This window comes from Gobius niger, assembly GCF_951799975.1.
Source record: "Gobius niger genome assembly, chromosome: 1".
Classification (NCBI taxonomy): Eukaryota; Metazoa; Chordata; class Actinopteri; order Gobiiformes; family Gobiidae; genus Gobius; species Gobius niger.
Genome location: NC_136852.1, coordinates 68,567,947 through 68,588,882, shown reverse-complemented (window position 1 = coordinate 68,588,882; position 20,936 = coordinate 68,567,947). Strand labels below are relative to the sequence as shown.

The 20,936-nt window shown below is 39.7% G+C and overlaps 2 protein-coding genes across 3 annotated transcripts in view; both read left to right on the top strand.

The window, feature by feature from the left end:
* trim36 (tripartite motif containing 36) overlaps window positions 1-5,702 on the top strand; it is a 33,546-nt gene extending 27,844 nt beyond the window's left edge. Inside the window, exons 12-14 of the mRNA XM_079553175.1 lie at window positions 634-817; window positions 2,602-2,715; window positions 3,222-5,702. Coding sequence (XP_079409301.1) covers window positions 634-817; window positions 2,602-2,715; window positions 3,222-3,588 — 665 coding nt within the window. The 3' untranslated portion in view covers window positions 3,589-5,702. The remainder of the gene's footprint in view (window positions 1-633; window positions 818-2,601; window positions 2,716-3,221) is intronic.
* Window positions 5,703-8,999: 3,297 nt separating this feature from the next.
* The window catches only part of ccser1 (coiled-coil serine-rich protein 1), a 225,160-nt gene continuing 213,223 nt past the window's right edge, over window positions 9,000-20,936 (top strand). For both annotated transcript variants that reach the window (XM_079552036.1, XM_079552037.1), the window contains exons 1-4: window positions 9,000-9,200; window positions 14,472-14,947; window positions 16,317-16,531; window positions 17,392-17,718. In XM_079552036.1, coding sequence (XP_079408162.1) covers window positions 14,479-14,947; window positions 16,317-16,531; window positions 17,392-17,718 — 1,011 coding nt within the window. In that variant the 5' untranslated portion in view covers window positions 9,000-9,200; window positions 14,472-14,478. The remainder of the gene's footprint in view (window positions 9,201-14,471; window positions 14,948-16,316; window positions 16,532-17,391; window positions 17,719-20,936) is intronic.

Here is a 20,936-nt window from a genome sequence, read left to right as displayed (position 1 = left end):
TTTTAATGGGACCTCCTCGCACATATGCAAATACTATACCCCCACCTCCCCCGAAGCAAAGCAGATTACACTTTGTTTTATCTGCCTTAAAAATGTACAACCTTTTTTGCCCCATGTACACTTTGAGGACTTAATGGATGTTCCAAGTACTCCCTAATTCGAGGATCCTGCCTAAATTTGAACAAAGTGAGCAGCTAAAAAGATTATTCAGTTTTTAGTTAGTTAAACCTTTTACTGAAAAACATAAAAACTAAGTTTTCTTTGAAAGTTATATTGAAATTCTACTAAATTTCACTTTTTTTTACATGTAAAGTCATTCCAGGTACTCCCTTCCAAGTGCTCAAGTACCCCCAGGGGTCTCCATACCGCTGATTAGGAAACACTGCTCTAAAGTACAAATAGGTTTTTTTGTTTGTTCTGGTGTTCATCTGCGCATTGTATCATTGTTGTCTTAAATATTTCTAATTGGCTATGGCCTGTAGTTTATTGGTAAAGCTTGAATAGCAGGTACTGGTCTGATTCTGAAGAAAAATGTGGGTATGCTGCCCTCTTGTGTTGTATGAGGGAAACTACATGCCTCCAGTAAACAGTGTTAATACAGTATATTGAAACCCATGTTTTTCTGTGTTGTAGCTTTTGGGTTCCTCTTCAATGACAAGTGTGGCTTCAGCACCGAGCGGCTGGTCCTGAGCAAGCGCAGGGACACTGTGGAGAGCGTGGCGGGCATGGGCTTCCTGCTGGCAGCCGACAGGGTGCAGACCGGCAGCTACTTGGGCCTGGACTACATCATCGGAGACACGGGGATCTCTCAGGGAAGGTGAGCGAGCACTGATGGGGCAATGCTCAAAAAATTGTGATTAGGCGTTTTCTCAATGGGGGATTTGTATTGGCAAGATGTTGATAAAGCCATGTCTATTGTCTGTCAATGTACAAAACTGTAACAGGAACAGAAAAAAATAAAAAATAATGATAATAATATGTACACTACAGGTCAAAAGTTTGGAGATGCTTTTTTAGAAATGTTTTTTTTTCCTCTTTTATTTCAAGACCATTTACACTGTACATTTTCACTGAAGACATTAATTTTTGAATGAACACATGGAATTATGTTGACCTTCATGTGGTGGCATCAGAAATGGTTTTCACTTCAGACTGTTTAACTATTTCAGATGACGACCTTTATTATAAGCTCACTGAGAAAATGGTATAAGTATAAAGGGTGGCAATTTTGGAGAATTTAAAATATATATAACATGTTTTGAGTTATTTCACCTTTATTGATTCCTACATAATCCCATGTGTTTGTTCGTAGTTTAATGTCTTCAAGTAGGGCTGCTCAATTATTGAGAAAATAACAATCACGATTATTTTTGTCAATCGTTTTAATAAACGTGATTTCAATTATTTGTTGCCTTATTTAAAAAGTCTTTATTTTATTTATATATTCATTAATAAAAAGAAACGATGCTGAATATTATCTGTTTTCTGAACAGTCATAAAAGTACAAATGATTTCAAGTTTGCCTCTATTAAGGAGAGGTCTCTGTTTCACACCTGCCCCCTCCCCTGCTGGCCAGCCACCACACCTGCGCAAGTAAACTGAGCAGCGCGGCCTGATGCCATCATCACACAGAGCTGTTTGTTTTTACGTCAGGCAAAAGCATGAGCCATGACACGTGAAATGCGAAGGGAAAATAATCCCAGCGCCATGAAATAATGCAAAAAAAATAAAAAATAAAAATGTGAAAAAAAAGAATATACATATTTTTTCCCCGATTATGCTAATTTTGTAAGCGTTTAGTGTAATAATGGAAATTGTAATCGAATTTCAATTAATTGCACAGCCCTAGCACAAAGTATTAGTGTTGGAAATAAAGAAAAGCCTATACATCAAAGTGTCTCCAAACATTTGACTGGCAGTGTGTGTATATAAAATACTGGGGGGGGGGGGAATGCTAGGGAATCTTATTTGTATTTGTATAAGAGGTATAGAGTCAGGGGTTATAATTTGGCAAAAACCGACTGGATGGATTTTTGGGAGGATATGCTGATTAGTCTAAGCAAGTCTTTTCTCTCTCAAGTCTCAAGCCAAAGCTTAAAAACAAATCACTACAGAAATTAAGTATTTCGCTTTTGAAAATGCTGCTTGTGTTTTTAAGATCTTTGCCATCATATGTTATGTTTTTCGGTGGTCGCTTTGATGTAAATCTGTGTCAATTAAAAGTGCTTCTTGTTGTCAGCTTTGTAAAATCATTGGGGGTTGGACTCTTTCAAGATGTATTTTTGTTAGTGTGAAATCCTAAATCTTGTGGAAATTGATCTTGCCGCACAAGGGTAGTATGGGGTTAGGCCTCTAATGAGCATACTGACACACCCGTTAATGCTGTATTACATTTTGATGGGAGTGAGGGGAGGAGGGTTTTAATGGAACTGGAGATGATTTACAGCTCATGTCAAATCGCAACGTCGACTGCGTTAATAGGCCGTGAAACTTTGAACATGCTGCTTTGATGTATGGTTGGATAATTTCGTCTTGATCACAAATATCTCTAAATATACATCCAAATATATGAACATGACAAGTAATTGCTTTGTTTTGCAGACACTTCTGGGCCTTCCGGGTCGAACCGTACTCCTTCATGATTAAAGTCGGTGTTGCATCAGACACGAAACTGGTGGAATGGTTTCATAACCCCCGAGATACCAGTAGCCCAAGGTAAGTTTCCACTTATTGCACTGTGTTTGGATGCACACATGGTAAGGGTGAGGTGTGCAAGTGGTCACATCTTTGCATGCTTGACTGCAACGTACACAAATACACAAGTTCACTTAAGTCATTCCTAATCCAGTGATGTAAGAGAGCCAGTGTAAATCTGTAAAGCGCTTATTCCCAGACAAAGCTCGCCATTCTAACCAGGTAAGCGGATGCCCAGGCATATCAGATCTCACATCCACTTTCCCCGGACAGGTGAGGGACATCTGTGCTAGTATAGTAGTTTGATATAAAAGTTTTCATGTTTCCGTTATCTGTTGCTTAATTGTAATATTTCTCCATTCAGTATAATGTAGGTGCAAACTATTGTTTTTAATCTGTAGAATTTACAATACCAAAGTGTTTCTGAATATTAAAATATGGCACAACTATGATTGAGAGTAATGGAATGGGTCTGCAGTTGTACATTGTGTCTTTCTGAATCCTCTTGTCCTTTGTCTGTCCCTCAGGTACGACCATGACAGTGGTCATGACAGTGGCAGTGAGGACACCTGCTATGAGCTGTCCCAGCCTTTCACCCTGCTCACTCTGGGAATGGGCAAAGTCTTCATCCCCAAAGCCTCCTCTTCGTCCTCTGTGTGCTCGGTCAGTGCAGCTGGAGACATTGGTAGCCGTATCCTGCCCATGCCACAACGCATGGGCATCTGCCTGGACTACGATGCCTGCAGAGTTTACTTTTATGATGCTGACTCCATGAGGTGCCTTTATGAGAGGCAGGTGGACTGTTCTGGTACAATGTACCCAGCCTTTGGCCTGATGGGCAGTGGTAGAGTCCAGCTAGAGGACTTTCTCACTGCTAAAAGGCTGACTTTTTGAAGAGGGTGTGTTGAATTGGCACAGATCTATTCTCGTTGCATGTGAAGAGCAGGTTTTAGTGACTGGCTGACTGAATAATCGGAATATTTTCCACAAGGTCAGATGAGACAGATATGATCAGGGCCTACATTAGCGTCACAGTGGTGTCGGTGTGGAGGCCTTTTGTGCATACCAAAGTCTCTCAGGCAGCTGGAGTCTGCTGCTCTTGTAGGGTGGTGTATGCAGTATATTTAAATGTTTTTATTTGAACGAGTGACACCTTTGTAACTAACTCCAAGTTTATGTTTATAGATTATGTGTGCAATTCTAGTCACATTACGTGATAATCATATCTGGGTGTTCCTTGTTGCTATGTAGCAGCATAGGCTTAGACGTACTGCTAGTGGACCTGAAGGAGCCTTGTAGCTACATTAAAGCTAGCACCTTGGTGCCTTTAATTTAGGAGTTGGATTGCATTGGGCTGCGTCATTGCTTGAAAAGCAAATAATTATCTTGCACAAATTAGATTGTACAGTAGAGACGGGTCCTTTTAGAAAGGTTTCACTGATGTAGGTATTGGCTTTGGTAACTCTTCTCCCTCTTGTTCTGAGAGCAAACACTATACACTGTTGTGTTCCACTGTTACGTTTAGCTGTTTTGCACATTTTCATTGAAGCCCTGCACAGATCAACTTTCCACTCCCATGTTTCACTTCACCTTCACTACCTTGTTGGTGTTTATTACATAAATGTTTTTTTTAATGTACAAAAAGCACATGTTTTATTCCTGTGACTGTCACAACATTTTCCTAGTTTTCACTGAACTCTCACAATAATTGCACTGAACTGAATGTGACGAGGAGACCATGTTTCATGTATAAAATCTCTCCCGGGAGCAGGTCATCTTTGTCTGTTAGCTGTAAAGCCTCCAGAGTAGCTCAATGTCTTTATCTGGTGCTGACTCAAAAATCAGTCTTCTGCCTAAAACTTCAGGTTCTTACACAAGTGCTATATCACTAACTACACTGTTCAGTCCTGTTCTTAACGCTGCACAGACACGAAGAAGAGGTCCAGTATGATGTCACATGTGAATTGGATTAGAACCGATGACTCTGCGGTTATTGGGCGGTGACTTGACCAGCCCTGATCTTCAAATCGGGGATAATGAGAAACTAAACATGATGAAACATTGTGCCTGCATTTTTGTTTTTATAGATTCTGGAGCGCTAGGTTGTTGACACACTTTTGCTACCTACCTCTACAAGGCACAGAAAACCTTTCTTAACATAACACTACTGATTTGCAGCTCTGCAGTTTGTCCATTGATTAATTTGTACATAATCTTTATTTTCATTTCAAATCTTGATGTTTTAGTTGGTGTGGGTTTTTTAAGTGTGCTACTGTACAAGTATGCTAACTTTGTCGACATTTTAAGTCTATCAAACTTACCATATATATTTTTTTTGGTATTGTTTTTGATGTACATGTTTGAAACTTTAATTTAATAAATAATTTTAGTTAAAGTGAACTTAATTTCCTTTTGATTATGTTTCTCTCTGACTTTTCTCCGGTCCTCAGAAGTCACAATGTCGACACCATCCTATATTCTATATGCATTTAAAATAAGGCAGTGCAGGATAAAGTCATTATGATTACTAAAGAATGTAGTATCCACACAATTCCAGCCAGTACTATGATGTATCAAAGCTGGGGCGGTGAAAATAAAAGGTCTGCAATTGCTCTTCAACGTAATAAGTCTGGTCTCCCAGCTGTAATCTCCATTGCAACTCTATGTACCATCATTAAAAACAGTAGCTCGCAAATGAAACCAAATATTTTTTACGCCAACTCATCAGTAAAGCTTAGCACTTTAAATCTGCATGACAACAGCTTTTTGACTTGAGCTTTGTAAAAATGTGAACGGGACAGAGGGTAAAAGTAAAATGCACTGCTATGACAAGATTAAGTACATAAAATGCTGAATTTTGATTTTCCTATTGACTTCTGGAGGCAAAGTGGAGCAGATGGATATAGTGGTCTGTGTGTATATAAAGATGTGAAATACTATGTGGTTCTTAAAAGCGCTACACTTTTTAATTGCTGTGAATTTCTTTTAATAAAACCGCTTCAAACCTGTTTTGTGTTGGTTTTTGATCACTTAAATGCAGAGAGATGTGCTTATGTAATCTTCTGTGCTGTTCTCCCGTTGGCAACAATGGAGTGGGCATCTGGGTGAAAGAAGCCATAGCCTCAATTCATCGTTATTATGTAACACTCGATGTCGCCTCAGAGCACAACGATGTATAAAGGCTGCTTGTAAACGTGTCCTGTTTGGAGATGGAGGTGGACACAGCAACTCTTAACCCCCGCCAGTTCAGCTTTACCCAAATCTAAAAGCTTTTGGACTGGAGTTTACAGCCTCTCGGCCAGAGTGATGCTTTATTTGAAAGCTAAGACCTACAAAACTGATCGAAGCTTCTTCCTTGTTATGATCAAGTTTTTGTCCTTTGTGGTTGTGTTTTCATCAGACTTTTGTTGCTTTATTACATTACGCTAAAAAACAAAAATTTTACAAGAAAGCAACCAAAACATGATGAGAATGCAACAAAAACTTGATAAACACAAGGAAGAAACTTTTTTTGTGATCAACTTTTTATTTGAATTTTTTCTTTAAGTTTGGGAGTGTCATTAAGAATAAACATACATTATAACTATATTCATAAAAAAGCAACAAAAACATGCTTATGTGAATACACTTACCAATAAATCCCCCCGCCCACACCCTCCCTCGCTCCATCAAAAGAGATCTATGTATTGTATACTGTCATTGTACATTTCTCTCTTGGTGATGTCATCAGGAGACATGGAGTCAATTTTCACAGTTATGCTGATGATACACAGTTATACATCTCCGTTTCTCTGATGACACCAAGCCAATAGATGCACTTTTTCACTGCATTTTAGAATCAAATTCTGGATGACAGAAAACTTTCTCCAGCTTAACCAGGACAAAACTGAAATGTTAATCTGAGGCCCTGAGGCCCAGAGAGAGAGACTTTTACCCAAACTACAGTCACTGTAGTTAATCCTTCCTCACAGGTGAAGAACCTGGGTGTGATCTTTGACTCTGAGCTGACGTTTATTCCACAAATTAAGAATATCACAAAGATAGGTTTTTACCATCTAAAGAACAAAGCCATTAAGACATTTAATGTTTTTTAAATGTCTTAATGGTCTTGGTCCTTCTTATCTTTCAGAACTGCTTTTACCTTACGAACCTTTACGGCCCCTTCACTCCTCCGTAGGGGTCTCCTAGTTATTCCTAAAGTCAACAAAAAGACTCATGGTGAGGCGTCTTTCCAATATTACGGCCCTCGCCTCTGGAACGACCTGAGGAGGAGCTCAGGGCTGCAGAGAACGTTCATGTTTTTAAGAGCAGGCTCAAGACCCACCTTTTTAGCTTAGCTTTTAACTGACTAATCTATCTATTTAATCCTAATATATAGAATATATATATGGGAGGTTGTGCCAGGCGTATTGTTTTAAATGTTGTAATCTGTAAAGCACTTTGTGATAGGTTTTGGTATGAAATGCGCTTTATATATAAAGTTTGATTGATTGATTGATTTCCCAGCTGGATAAGAACAAACATTTTCTGGAAAACCAACTTGACAGACTGTAGGTTTATCACCTGATATTTTCATTTTTTATTCTGATTAATACAGCACACATAAAGCCTTTACAGTAGCGGATGATCCCATGCACCCATCATAGTCTCTTCAATGTGCTGCCTTTAGGGCACACTTCAGGGACTGCGGAGTTTTCAGGCCAGGCCCAGCAGAACAGCTTTAACCACCAGGCTGTCATGAAGCTGAACTCTCTCCCTCCTCTGCCTCCACCTGCGCTCACAAACTGGTCCACTCCAACCCCCTCTCTGACAAAAAAAACGAAAACGTTTGTGTATCAGTTTTTGTTCTGTAGGTTACGGTTTGCACTGAGTGGTTGAGAGTGGCATAAGTTTTCAGGCAAAGTATGCAAAGTAAGTACATTTTTGGTCCTGTATCTGCACTCTTGCTTAAAGGTACACTGCGTAACATTTTGGACAATACTGTTGCCGGAAAAAACAAAACGTGCTGCTAATGACCAGCTCAACACAGAAAATGCTATAACTGCAGTTGGTAATAAAAGATTGGATTTGGATGAGAAACGAACCTGTTTAAATCTCAAATTCTACTGATTTTCATCACATCTCCATGGAGACGAGCTGGAGACGTACCCACTCTCGGTAAAGTTTACAGTCATATCTTAGGAGAGGTGAGCCGCATAAATGTTTGTTTGAACATTTATGAAGTATTTTTCAATGATGAAAATGTCGGTCATGAAATAAATGCTTGTATTTAAAAAAAAATTTATTGGGTAACATTCTACGCGGTGTGGCTTTAAGTAAGAATATTGAGTACTTCTTCCACCGCTGGTTACAACCATACCCGGTCTCCCCTTCCTCATGATGCACCTTTTTTAATTATTATTATTTTAATTAACTGAAGAATACAAACTCTCGCTGAGACTTGAACAAAGGCTAGGGGGCGAACAAGGCTCTCAAAACAAAGAGAGCATTCAGCAAAGTAATATTTTTTACAATAATGGAGCAAATTCTTTTAAAATAAAAGCAATTTTGATTGTCCGTGCAGTTTTCCAGTCTTTTAGTGTTTTTAGGGAGCTGTAAAACATTTTAAATTCATTGATAAAGCAGGGAAAGGATGGCTTATTTCCCCTCCATTTGCAGCAATGAATATGATATTTAGCTAAAAGCACAATAATTTTAATGACATTTGATATGAAGGGTCCAAATTGTTCATATAAAGCAAAACGTGTGACATGTTAAAAGGGTATTTAAATTAATCCAACTCCGGACATCATTCCAGAAAACATTTGAACAGTGACATTCAAAAAATAAATGATAAATAGTTTCATCATCTTGGTTGCAGAAAGTACATGGGTCAACATAAAATTTAAATCTTCTTTCAAGAAATTGGTTCACAGGGTATACATTATTTATTAAAATGAGTCTCCTTCACTTTGGGAGAAACTGGCCATTTAATAAAGGCAGAGTGTGCCTTGAGTTTGGCTTCATGATTGACTGAACAGTCCAATTTCCTGAAAGAAGTTCCATTATAGTCGTGATAGATTATTTGCCTCAGACACTTGTTGATGAACTTATTATTACATTTGAAATCAATAAAATTATTGGCATTTATCTTCAATTTTGGCAGTGCAATTGTTACCTGAGAATACAAAAGTGTGTTTTGAATGAACTGAATCCTCATGATGCACCTGCTGCAGGAGGAGGCGGACGCTGGGATGTATTTATCTGACAGCGAGGGGGCGGGGCACCTACGTCACGCCGCTCGCGCATACGACCTGCCGTACGCGGAAGAAGACGGAAAATGCATCGCACGTCACGGAGGTGTATCGGCGTCAGTGCCACCGAGGCTCTACCATAGACTCTACCTACCACTAAAACCAACGTGTCGATATCACCACCTGACCATGCTTTTGGAGACGGTAATGGCCAAATAACCGACACAGTCCAGCTGTTTTTACGCCGAGACGTCGCTGGAGACGTCGCAAAAGGTGAAAACACTGAGCGCTACGGATAAGGTAGAGGCTTTTGCGTATGTCTGAATGCCTGCTAGCTACTCTGCTGAAATGCTACATTCCTGCAATATGTGCCGCAACACTTGTGACCTTTATTGTTAAATGCTACAAATAATCAACCATTGAGAATTCATTGTGTTGGTAGCATTACAGTCGCAATGCATTCGTTCAAGAAAGGGAGGGAGGCAGGCGAGAGAGGATGGGCTTCGTTTGTTGACATCTATGCTTTGACAGTTCTGTGAATGGATGCCTCGGCAAGAATGATGTTTTTATTAAGTTACCAGTCAGGCAAACTTCTATTTCCTGGTTTTTTTATGGTTAGATGAAGCGAGCTTGTACACTGCTATAAATCTGTACAGTGTAGCATATAAATGATTCATGCACATAGTATGAGAGGTGATCAATCCACAACATATATAGGCAATAACAGTATTATTCTATAACAGGTGACTGTATTGCTGCTTGTTACCTAGAGAGCAAATAACAGAGAAATGGTGATTTTTGAGAAATAATATTGTAATGTCAGAATGTTATTGTCAATGTATTATTGTATTTTAAAAGCCCTTCTAGGGATGGACATTGCAAATTAGCTTTCACTATAAATGTTGTGTTGAGTGTTAAGTGTTGATTGTATACACTTATACACCCTATAAAAGAAATTATGCAAATAAATAACTTACATCGGTATTAATGTTCATCTGATGTATTTGTAATGATCAGATCACTTCATGTGAGTTGTTTAATGTAACCTAAAGTCTGCCATATACCCAAGGATATTGTTGTTTATCCAAGAGTAGATGTAATTGATGATTGATCTGTATAATCGTGACAATAAAATATGACTTTATTGATCTTAAAATGGAGAAAAGAGTCAATTACATTTTTCACCCGGAGGAAAGTGGTATCGTTGGGCTGGGAGATATATAGATATTTAAGATATATCGATGTATTTTTAAATGAGATATGGGATTAGACCATATCTTGTATTTCGGGATATTTCAAAGTCAGATAAGCTGTTAAAGAAACAGGTAATCTCAAGCTGATTTAAAAAAAAATTATCTTAAAAGGACCACTCTTTTGTTGTCTCTTTCTGTATAAATGCTGCCCTCAGAAAAAGATTGATGTGTTTTATTTTATAGGCTATTTCTATTTAAGATATTATTTTATTTAAATGTGCACCTTATGGAGCTTTGTGTTGTGTTTATGTAAGACGCACACAAATCAACACAATGTTTATGTTTACATTTTATAGCGAGTTTTCAGTAAAAAAAAATCGTATTTGGCTTTGACTGAAAGATATCGGGATTTGAATTTTGGTCCATATCGCCCAGCCCTATGGTATCGATTAATATCGGGTATCGGCAGATACTCAAAACCCAGTATCGATATCGTTAGCAAAAAAGCTGCATCGGTGCATCCATTAAATGTAAACAACATTTTTTAATCAAATTGTGTCAAAATCAGACTCGCTAAATCAGGTCCAAAACAAGGCTGAAATGGAACTAAATGGGGAAAATCATGACTAAAGTTGACATTTTAAGTTGCACATTGTTGTCGTCAGCTGTGTTGCCAAATAAGCCAAACGTGTGAACCTCAGTCTGATGGAAGACCTCTGTGATTATGTGGTGATATATTGTGGCATCTTGTGATGTGGATATTGGTCATATGCAGACAGACACGTGACCAGCCGTGCCAGTTGGCGAACATCATGTCATGTCACACCCGGCCACACCTGGCAAAGGCAGTGTGGTTAATGGCATGTACTTACCGGACGAAAAATAACCTATTGTTATGGTCACATTTAAGTAAATGTTAGACAAACTCAAGGATGAAAAAACTGAATAGATTCTGCAGTCCTTGTAGATAATTAATTTTAATGCCAGTTTCAAGGCAGGTGCAGGCTGACAGAATATGCAGATGTGTGTGGTATGAAAGGGATCCCACGAGGAACCAGTTTTCTGGGAAACACCCTGTTATTGACACTCCCAGCACCTCATATTGAGTATCAAACACCCTGTCAAATCCCAGAGGAACAGACTGGGGCCCGTTATTAGAGCCCATTGTTAGAGGTTTTAAAAAAAGAAGTCCGCTGGTAAAGAACACATGGATAACTTTGTCCTTGTGGCAGATTGTTTTTAACTTTAGAACAAACCGTCTTCAGGATTCATAACATTTTAATGAACACCCCAACTTCATTTTGCGCACCTATTAACTTGTGTCAACATTACTATAGGTGAACCAGTAATAGGTAGGGCAGTGCAATGTATGGAATATGTCAATATTTGATAGCTGTGCTGACTGTTGCGATTACTGTAAAGTAAACAAACATTTTAATTACAGTGTTTGTTTTAGACTCATAGGTGGAAAATTGTGTAATTTCAGTCCGATACCTCAGTGACTGTGCGATTTACTTGCAGTGTGGCTGAATTACGACGCCATGTATATTGCCTCACTTAATTTTGTGGTTACGGTGATTTGGCCAACATGTTTTGCAGCCTTAATAGGACTCAATTTGTTTAATGAAAAATAAGACCTACAACTAACCTCCTTCCACCTCGAGATATGATCTGTCTATGTGCAATGTTGGATAAACTGAAACAACTACTCGTTGATAAGAAAGAGGAACATGAAGAGAATTTGGACCAAACTTTGTTCTGCGAATAAGTGTAATGCAGAAGTGAAGCTGCCACATGTACTTCAGTCTTCACAGCCATTGCTAACAGTGTTTTAGGCTATTTTTAATGTCCTTTGCTCGAGGAGCTGACGTCTGTTTGGTAAATAATGAAATCTTGGTGTTCTGTTTAATCTGCCTTTAATTAGTTGGAGGATTTGTGTGCGTCTTAATGCAGCCTGTCTGGGTGCCATGACCTGGTCACAAGGCGCTGTGCTTAATAAGAATCATCCACCTGAGCTCCAGAAGCTCGCTGCAGCTGATAAGTGTGCTATAAGGTTTACTTTTTAAGGCTAGTATAACTAAAATTCCTTAATAACTTTAGAGTCACGTTTACTTTAAGGAGGTGGCACAGGCCTAAGCTACTCCAGTAAAGGTAGCTTAGGCCTGTGTTAATGTAAGCTTATTACAGCTTATTACACACACCGATAACAGTGGGAACAAAACACTACAGGAAACTCCCATGGACAACCCCTGCAGCAACTTTGACTATTCAGGCAACGTCACTCAGCGCTCATTTGTTTGTAAAAAAGAAACACCTTGTCAAATGTTGGCTGTGCTCTTGAAACTTCGGTCACTTTTTAACACTGTAGAAACTGTGTAGTAACTCACAGAGCCAGATAATTCCATAAAAGTTTTGATTTTGTGTGTGTTATGTTTGATTTGTACACATTTGAATAGATCTGTAGCATATAGACAAAATGTGCTTTCTTTTTTTAAAGTCCTGCCTGGAGTAGTGTTTTGCTAACCAGGCCAAACCAGCCTCTCCTGCTTTTGAACAGAAAGTCGTTATAGGACCAGTACAGGCATCTTGATTAGATAATATTCACAATGTGCCACGGCTGCACAATATGCAAAATTAGACGACGAAAGTTCATCTGATTGAGTTTGACACACTTTGACAGCCTCCAACAAAAAAGCGCCAAAGTTCAGTTTTAGCCTAATTTAGTTTCATTATAGCCTTGTTTTGATTCAGATTTTTAAAAACGTTTTTTTTTTACACAGTTGCTGCTGGTGTATGTGCTCGGCCTGCCATTCCGGCTCGGCTTTACTGACGTCGCCTTTTGATGATGTTGTAGACGTTTTTTTATTGTTTATTTTCTAATAATGATATTTATGTTTAACCTCTTAACCCCCACCTTAACCAAGTGCATTTTCTCCAGTTCGGCTTAACCCAAATCCAAGAGCTTCTTGACTGGAGCTCACAGCCTCTTTCCTTGCGTTGTTGCTGTGTTGTCACTGACTTTTTTCACGTTCTCCATCATCCCATTTTTGTCACATTCTTGCCACACTTTCGGTTTTTTTTGTCATTTTATTGATGCTCATTTGTTTCTTTTTTGTCACGTTTTTGTTACTTTTTTAGTCACTGTTTTGTTATTTTTTTGCTACTTTTTTGTTGTTCTTTCGTGGCTTTTTTATGTTACTTTTTGACACTTCACGTCGAAAGGAGCCAGCTGAGGTGGCTCGTGCATCTGTTTCGGATGCCTCCTGGTCGCCTCATGGTGCTCCAGGCCAGGTGCTCCAATGTCCTGGCCTCGTGGAAGGCCCTGGACATGCTGGAGGGACTATGTCTCCGAGTTAGCCTGGTGTCACCTCTGGATCCCCCCAGAACAGCTGGAATAAGTGTGCGTGGATCAGGAAGTCTGGGCATCTCTGTCACGACCCGGCCCTGGATAAAGCGAAAGAAAATGGATGAATGGATTTTTGACACTTTATTGTTGCGTTTTCATCCTTGTTTTCTTCACATTTTTGTCGCTATTTTGATGCTTTGTAAAGGAACAGTCCACCGTTTTTAGATACTGAGACATGTTCTTACCTTAGCTTAGACGAATTATTTTGTACCTGTGTGGTCTTCACGCCTTCTATCATGTAATAATACCAGGAGTAGTTCGACATCCGCGCAGTAATATCTTCACTTTACTGTGCGGACGCCGAACTACACCTGATATCATTTCGCCTTACAATATAGTTCCCCCTTTTATCTGCTTAGAAAATCCACATTGTTTAATTTTGTGTAACTATAGTTTTGTAGTGTCACACTTCACGTAACCATATTTAAATAGGGAAAATGTAGAAGAGCTTGGTAGCTTCTATTTCACCTCGTTTGGAGCTATAGAGGAGAGGGGGAGAGGCTAAATGCTAACGCCGTCTGTGCTGTGTTTACGTAACTGAGACCTGACAGGTACATTAGAACTTGTCTAAGCTAAGGTAAGAACATATCTCAGTATGTAAAAACGGTGGCCTATTCCTTTAAAAGAAGCTTTTGAATTTGGGTGAAGCTGAACTGGAGAAGATGTGCTCGGTTCAGGTGGCGGTTAAGAGGTGAATGAGTTTTTATTCAATGCAACATGCTGTGTTTAAATGGCTATGTCAAATGTCTCCATAATATCGTTAATTGCAATACTAAAAACAGTTGAGTATGACAATTTTTTTTCTCATCTTGCGCAGCCCCACTTGAGAAAACAAAACAACAGCTTTTGACTGCATGCCCCAAACGAAACAAAATCAATCTTTATTTATAGAGCATCACCCCTTCTGTAAACCTGCACTAAACTCGTGTTTTCTTTTCCTTCCAGATCCTCAATGGGTGAATCCAGTTCCCGCCGCTCGACCCTCGTGTCCCGCCTGCCCATCTTCCGGCGCAGCAGCAGCAAGAAGCAGGACTCCCTCCCCTCCTCGCCGTCCTCCGGGGGCGTGGGCAACGGCGTCCACACCTCGTCCCCCTCCAGCACCAACTCCAGCTCGGGCAGCACGGGCAAACGCAGGAGCCTGTTCCGCGCCCCCTCCCTCGGCTTCAGCTCCAAAAAGAACAGCGAGCCCCGCGAGCCGCCCGCCAACTTAAACCTCAGCTCCCCCCCTCCTCCTCAGGTAACGGACGCCAATGGGAACAGCCAGAGCGCGATACCCACGTCGGTGTCCGCCGGGTTCAGCGAGGGAGGCGGGCGCTCCAAAAGCCGCCACTCGTTCGGGTTCGGGAGTCACAAGCAGAAGAAGATAACGCGCTCTCAGACGGAAGATTTCGATAAGGCTTCATCCTCTTCCTCCTCCACTGGTAAGGATGGTAATAATTACATTTTTTCAGACTGTGATTTGTGTTTTAAGAACAGGAGGCATTGGAGGTGTGTCCCCGAAGAAATTCTACTTTAATTACTTTGATAGGTAGTTGATGTCATATACCGTAATTTTCAGCCTATAAGCCGCTACTTTTTTTCCACGCTTTGAATCCTGTGGCCAATATGACATGTGGCCAATATATAGCCTTTTGAAATGAAGGCTATATATTGTGGAAGGGCTTTGCTCGCCTGGAGAGCGTTCTGAGCTGGCGATGTGGCCACACGGGTCACACGTCACATCCCTACACTTTCACATTGAAGCTACACTGGCCATTTCTGCCTTTTTTTTTTACACGTTTTTCACTGCCGTCCCTGCCACCCTCCCTCTGCCCGCAACTGCACCTCCAGGATGAGGTGTCTCTTCCTCCTCATCCGCACCATGTGCCGCTCTGAGCGGATGTAGACACTATGAAAACCTGCAGCTTATATTGGAGTTCGGCCTGTATGTGTACAAGGCCGCAAATTTAGCTGGCGCGGCTTATAGTAAGGTGGGCTTAATTGGCCAAAATTTACAGTAGGTGTATTAATATCTTAAAAAAGCTGAAAAAAATAATACTAATACAAAAAATTATATTTTATTAAAAGATGTGATGAACATTATCTATACGTTATGTAAACAAAACGAAGGAGCTTATTGTGGACCCACGGTCAATGGAACTTAACAGTTGAGGCTCCAACCAGTGCCGGAAGAAAATCCCATTGATTATCCATCCATCCTTCCATCCATCCATCCATCCATCCATCCTTTTTCCTCCGCTTTATCCTGGGCCGGATCGCGATGGCAGCAGTCTGAGCAGAGATGTCCAGACTTTCCTATCCACGCACACTTCCTCCAGCTGTTCTGGAGGGATCCCGAGGTGTTTCCAGAGACATAGGTCCTCCAGCGTGACCTGCGTCTTCCCCGAGGTCTCCTCCCAATGGGACATGCCTGGAACACCTCTGGAGGGAGGCGACCAGGGGGCATCGGAAACAGATTGGTTAAACTGGCAGAGAAGATCATGGGGATGTCCAGTCCTTCGACCTCTTTGCGGGACATTTTTGAGCATTCTCCACTGACAGGCTCGAAAAATCATCACACCCGCTACTGTGGAAAGCATCAAACACAGCAAGGAAATAGAGAAATAAAGAGAAGGATATTGTGTGCGCTCGCTAGATCACATCTGTAGGCAGGAGAAACTGGTGCTCATCAAGATCTGAGGGCCAGAACGTACTTGAGAATATTTACTTTTAACAATCTGTAATCTCACACATGTTTCTTCCCTCAACACAAGTCCACCTCTAACGTTTGCCACTGTATGTCTCTCCCAGGAAACCGAAACGTCTTCATCAACTGCATCAGTGGCTCCGGGGTGAACGAAGGCGACGACTCGGGCTTCCTAGACGACTTCAGCGGCGCCAGCAACAACAACAAGCGCTCCTCGTCGCGCCAGAAGAAACAGCTACTGCCCAAATCCTTCTCCGCTCACCATCGCTTCTCCTCTCGGAGCTCAGACCACCACCGGCCTCCGGAAGTGACTGTCGAGGTACTGCCTGTGTCCGCTTAATGCCCCGCTGTGCTGCAGATGGCGAAAATACTAACAGAGCTTTGTGATAAAGCAACACCAGGTCAGGGTTGCCTGGTGTCATCGGCCAAATCCACCAAAAGTATCTAAAAAACTGTTTAATTTAACCTCTTCAACCCCCACCTGAACCAAGCACATTTCCTAGTTTGGCATTGCTCAAATCTGAAAGCGTCAAAATAGTGATGAAAAACAGACGTAAACAAGGATGAAACAAAAAAAGCGATAAAAAAGCTAAAAAAAAATATGACAAAAAAAGTTCCAAAAATATGATAAAAAAATTTATAAAAATATGATAAAAAAAAGCTAAAAAACATGACAAAAAAGCTAAAAAAAATATGACAATAAAGTTCCAAAAATATGACAAAAAAGTTACAAAAATATGACAAAAAAGTTACAAAAAATATGACAAAAAAATTACAAAAGTACGACAAAACAGTTACAAAAATATGACAAAAAAGTAAAAAAAAAATGACAAAAAGTAAAAAAAAATTATGATTAAAAAAGTTCCAATATTATGATTTAAAAGTTAAAAAATATGACAAAAAGTTCCCAAAAAATATGATAAAAAACTCACAAAAATATGCTTCAAAAGTTTAAAAAAATATGACAAAAAAGTTACAAAAATATGACAAAAACTTTATTAAAAAGTTGCAACAACACAAGCGTTACACTGGCCTATATAAGGTCTCCAGGTGAGAAGCTTTTAGATTTGGGTAAAGCTGGACTGGAGAAAATGCGCTCGGTTCAGGCGGAGGGTAGGAGGTTAATCGCTCACTGGGCTACCATTGCCATATCTCACAGTAAATTCCTTCTGTTGACAGGCTTGTCTCGATGCCCCCACCCCGTCGTCCGCCACCGCCACCATCACCCCTGGGTCCTGGCCCGGGGAGCTGCTGGGCGCTGGGGGGGAGAGCTCGCTGCAGTCTCCCATGATCTCGGAGGACCGCACCACGGCCATCACCCCCTCGGAGTTTCACCCGATAACAGAGGACTCGGCTTCGGACTCCGTGGACGCGTTACCCGCGCCCAGCCCAGTGCCAGCGGTGCCTCCCGAGTCCGCCCCTGTCCCGGAGGAGGATGTGGATGCTGCTACGTTAGACGCTACAGAGGAGCCGGAGAACAATAACACAGCTGCCTCCACCTCGCAAGTAAGTTGGTTTGGAGACGTTATTTACCTGCGTCATGTCATTGTATGGGATGTAAGGCAAGGGTATTGTATTATTTATTATATGAATGTGAGTTTATTTTTACTTAGCAAGTTGGTCATTTTTATACTCACTACTGCCACAGCAGGTCTTCCACGTAACTGCAGGTTCTATATTAAGTGCATGACGGCACTTCGGATCCGAAATAACTTTTTGAGTGACAGTGCAGGATTTTAGAGGCAGTTGTGGTGAACAGGTCTGAGCTCATTTTACACATTAGGTCATGGCTGGAACATGTAGGGGGAGGAAAATGCTTAATTTTAACATTTTTAAACTCTGTATAGTCCCTTTAATGAGCATGTTTTTACTAGAAATTATTATTAAAAAATCAAAAGATCCAAAATCACCTCTGGAAAAAAAATGTAATTTTTTTGTAATTAAAATTTCAACAAAATAAAAGAGAAATTTCTCCAGTCTGGCTATACCCAAATCTAAAAGGTTCTTGACTGGAGAGGAGGAGCAACACCTCATTTGAAAGCTAAGACCTACAAAAGTGATTGTTACGTTGTTGTCACATTGTCGCCACGTTTAAGTCACATTTTTGAAGCGTTTTTTTGTTTTCTTCTCTTCTCTTTTTTTGTCTTGTTTTTGTAGTTTTCTGTTACTGTTTCATCGCTTTTTTGTGTGTTATTGTTGCTATTCTGGCACGTTTTTTTTGTCGCTCTTTTTTCGTTTTTTGTTGCATTTGTTGTGTTTTTGCCACATTTTGTCACTTTTTTTGTTGCGTTCTCTTCATATTTTTTGTTACTTTTTTATTGCTTTTTTGTCATGTTTTGTCACTTTGTTGCATTTTTGTCACTCTTTCGACCTTATTTTGATGCTGTTTTTTTAAGCTTTTAGATTTGGGTAAAGCCAAAATGGAGAAAATGTGCTTGGTTCAGGTGGGGGTTGAGAGGTTACAATTGGTCACTGAAAATATAGGCAATCTTGGTCATTTTTCTACATAAAGTGCTTTAAAACAAAAATGACAGAAAACTTGCAATACATGTTTTTACTTATCTATGTCAGTAATCTACATCAAAAGTTTGAAGTTTACCTTTAATTTTCCCCTGCAGTGTCTCGCCTTAAAATGCAAAACATATAAGATTTGCAGGATCCAAAGATGTAAAATAAACAAATTGAGAGTTTCTGGCACACAAGTAATGCATGCAAAGTTAAAGCAGCAGCGGGAAAAAAAACAAAAAGCGTCACACTGTGGCTGATTCCAACAGAATAATTCCTGGGGGATGTTTGACGGCATAAGTGCAATATATAATCGGGGCTTAACTGTTCTCAAAAACAGTGTGAACTGCATTTCAAAACGGCCGTACAAGTTTGGGCAAGTGCTGCTAATGCAAATGAAACATGGAGGAGGAGGAGTGAGCTCGGCGTAAGGAGGACAAAAACACTGGATTTGACTGTTTTCAGACACGCCTACAGCATTATCGTCATCCTCAAAAACAGAGCTGGGAATGTGTTTTCTTTAGGGCTGTCAATCAATACAACTTTAACCTCTTAACCCCCGCCTTAACTGAGCACATTTTGTCCAGTTCAGCTTTACCCAAATCTGAAAAGCGTCTTTACAGCCTTTTAGGCCAGGGTATTGCTGGGTTGCAGGTGACATCACAGCGTTCTAAAGGCCTATACTATTATATAGAGGAAAAAATATTTAGTTTTTGAGGAAATTTTTGGTCTTGTACAGAGATATCATGGACCCAGTGACTGATATTAATGATAATTCTTTAAATTAATATATTTTCTTTTATTTTCTTGTGAAAGTGTAATGCTGTCAATAGGAAAAACTGGCTCCTGCCCCCCGTTGGGTCCGATGACATCATCACATTCTATAACCTGCAACCCAGCAATTGCCTCATTTGAAAGCTAAGGCCTGGAAAACTGATCGAAGATTTTTGCTCACGTTGTTTGTTCGTTCACTTTTTCGTCGTATTTTTCTTTCCTTTTCATCACTTTTTCCCCCACTTTTTTTGCTTGTTTTGCTGCATTTTTGTTACTCTTTTGATGCTTTTCTGCTGCGTTTTCATCGTCATTTACCGGTGAAACTCGGAAAATTTGAATATCATTAAAAAGTGCATTCACTACTGTTATTGAACTTAAAGGGATATTTGATTTTTGACATAGGGCCTCATTTCCTAGTTATCCAGAGTGTTGCAGATTTCTGGATTATTTTAAAAATGAACTGTAAGCCATAATCATCAAAATGATAACAAACAAAGGCTCAACATATGTCACTCTGCATGAAATGAGTCTGTATCATACAGGTGCTCGTCATGTAATTAGAATATCATGAAAAAGTGCATTTGCTTCTGTTATACAACTTAGTCATATGTCAGGTGGTAATCCAGAAAGTGCTTAATGTGTTCAAATTACCTTTAAAACCCTTTTTTTTTTCTCTACACTGGCATTTTTTTGTCATTTTCTTTAATTCTCTTATTTATCTTGCTTTTTTTTTTTTTTTTTATCTCTTAGGCCCTGTTTCCAACTTGTGTTTTCTTGTTTTTTTCGATGATATTTGGGTTCACTGTCTATAGCACTTAGCTGGCTAAGATTGTTGTAAACATGCTTTATACTATATTATATATATACAGTATACGACGTATGAGGTTGACCTTGACTGGACTATTTCGGATCATTTCATTTTTTTTTTTTATCATTTTTTTTTTTTCAGAATTTTTCCATACAGAAAAACAAGAAACAAGAGGTGTACATACAACAATTATATGACTGTGCTATTTATACATGTGATATAGAGAATCATACAAAGTCAGGTCTCCTGGGCAAGATATAAGTTCTCCACTTTGCCCATATTTTGTCGAACTTGTCCATTTGGAGTCTTTTATGAAATGTAATTCGTTCCATAACAAATATTGCATATGTAAGATTATACCAATCTTCCACGTTCGGGTATATTGAACTCAACCATCTTTTTGTAATCGATTTCCGTGCTACTAAACTCAACATACCAAACAATAGTTGCGTCTCTTTATCTGTGTCAATAGAATATAATGAGCCAAATAGTAATTCATCCCAGTTTAAAGTTGTTTGTAGCTATAGCATGATTTTCAATTCAATTTTAACAGAATTCCAAAAGTGTTGTAATAATGGGCAAGACCAAAATAGGTACTGTGACACCCCCCGGGCACCACAATTTCTCCAACAACTGG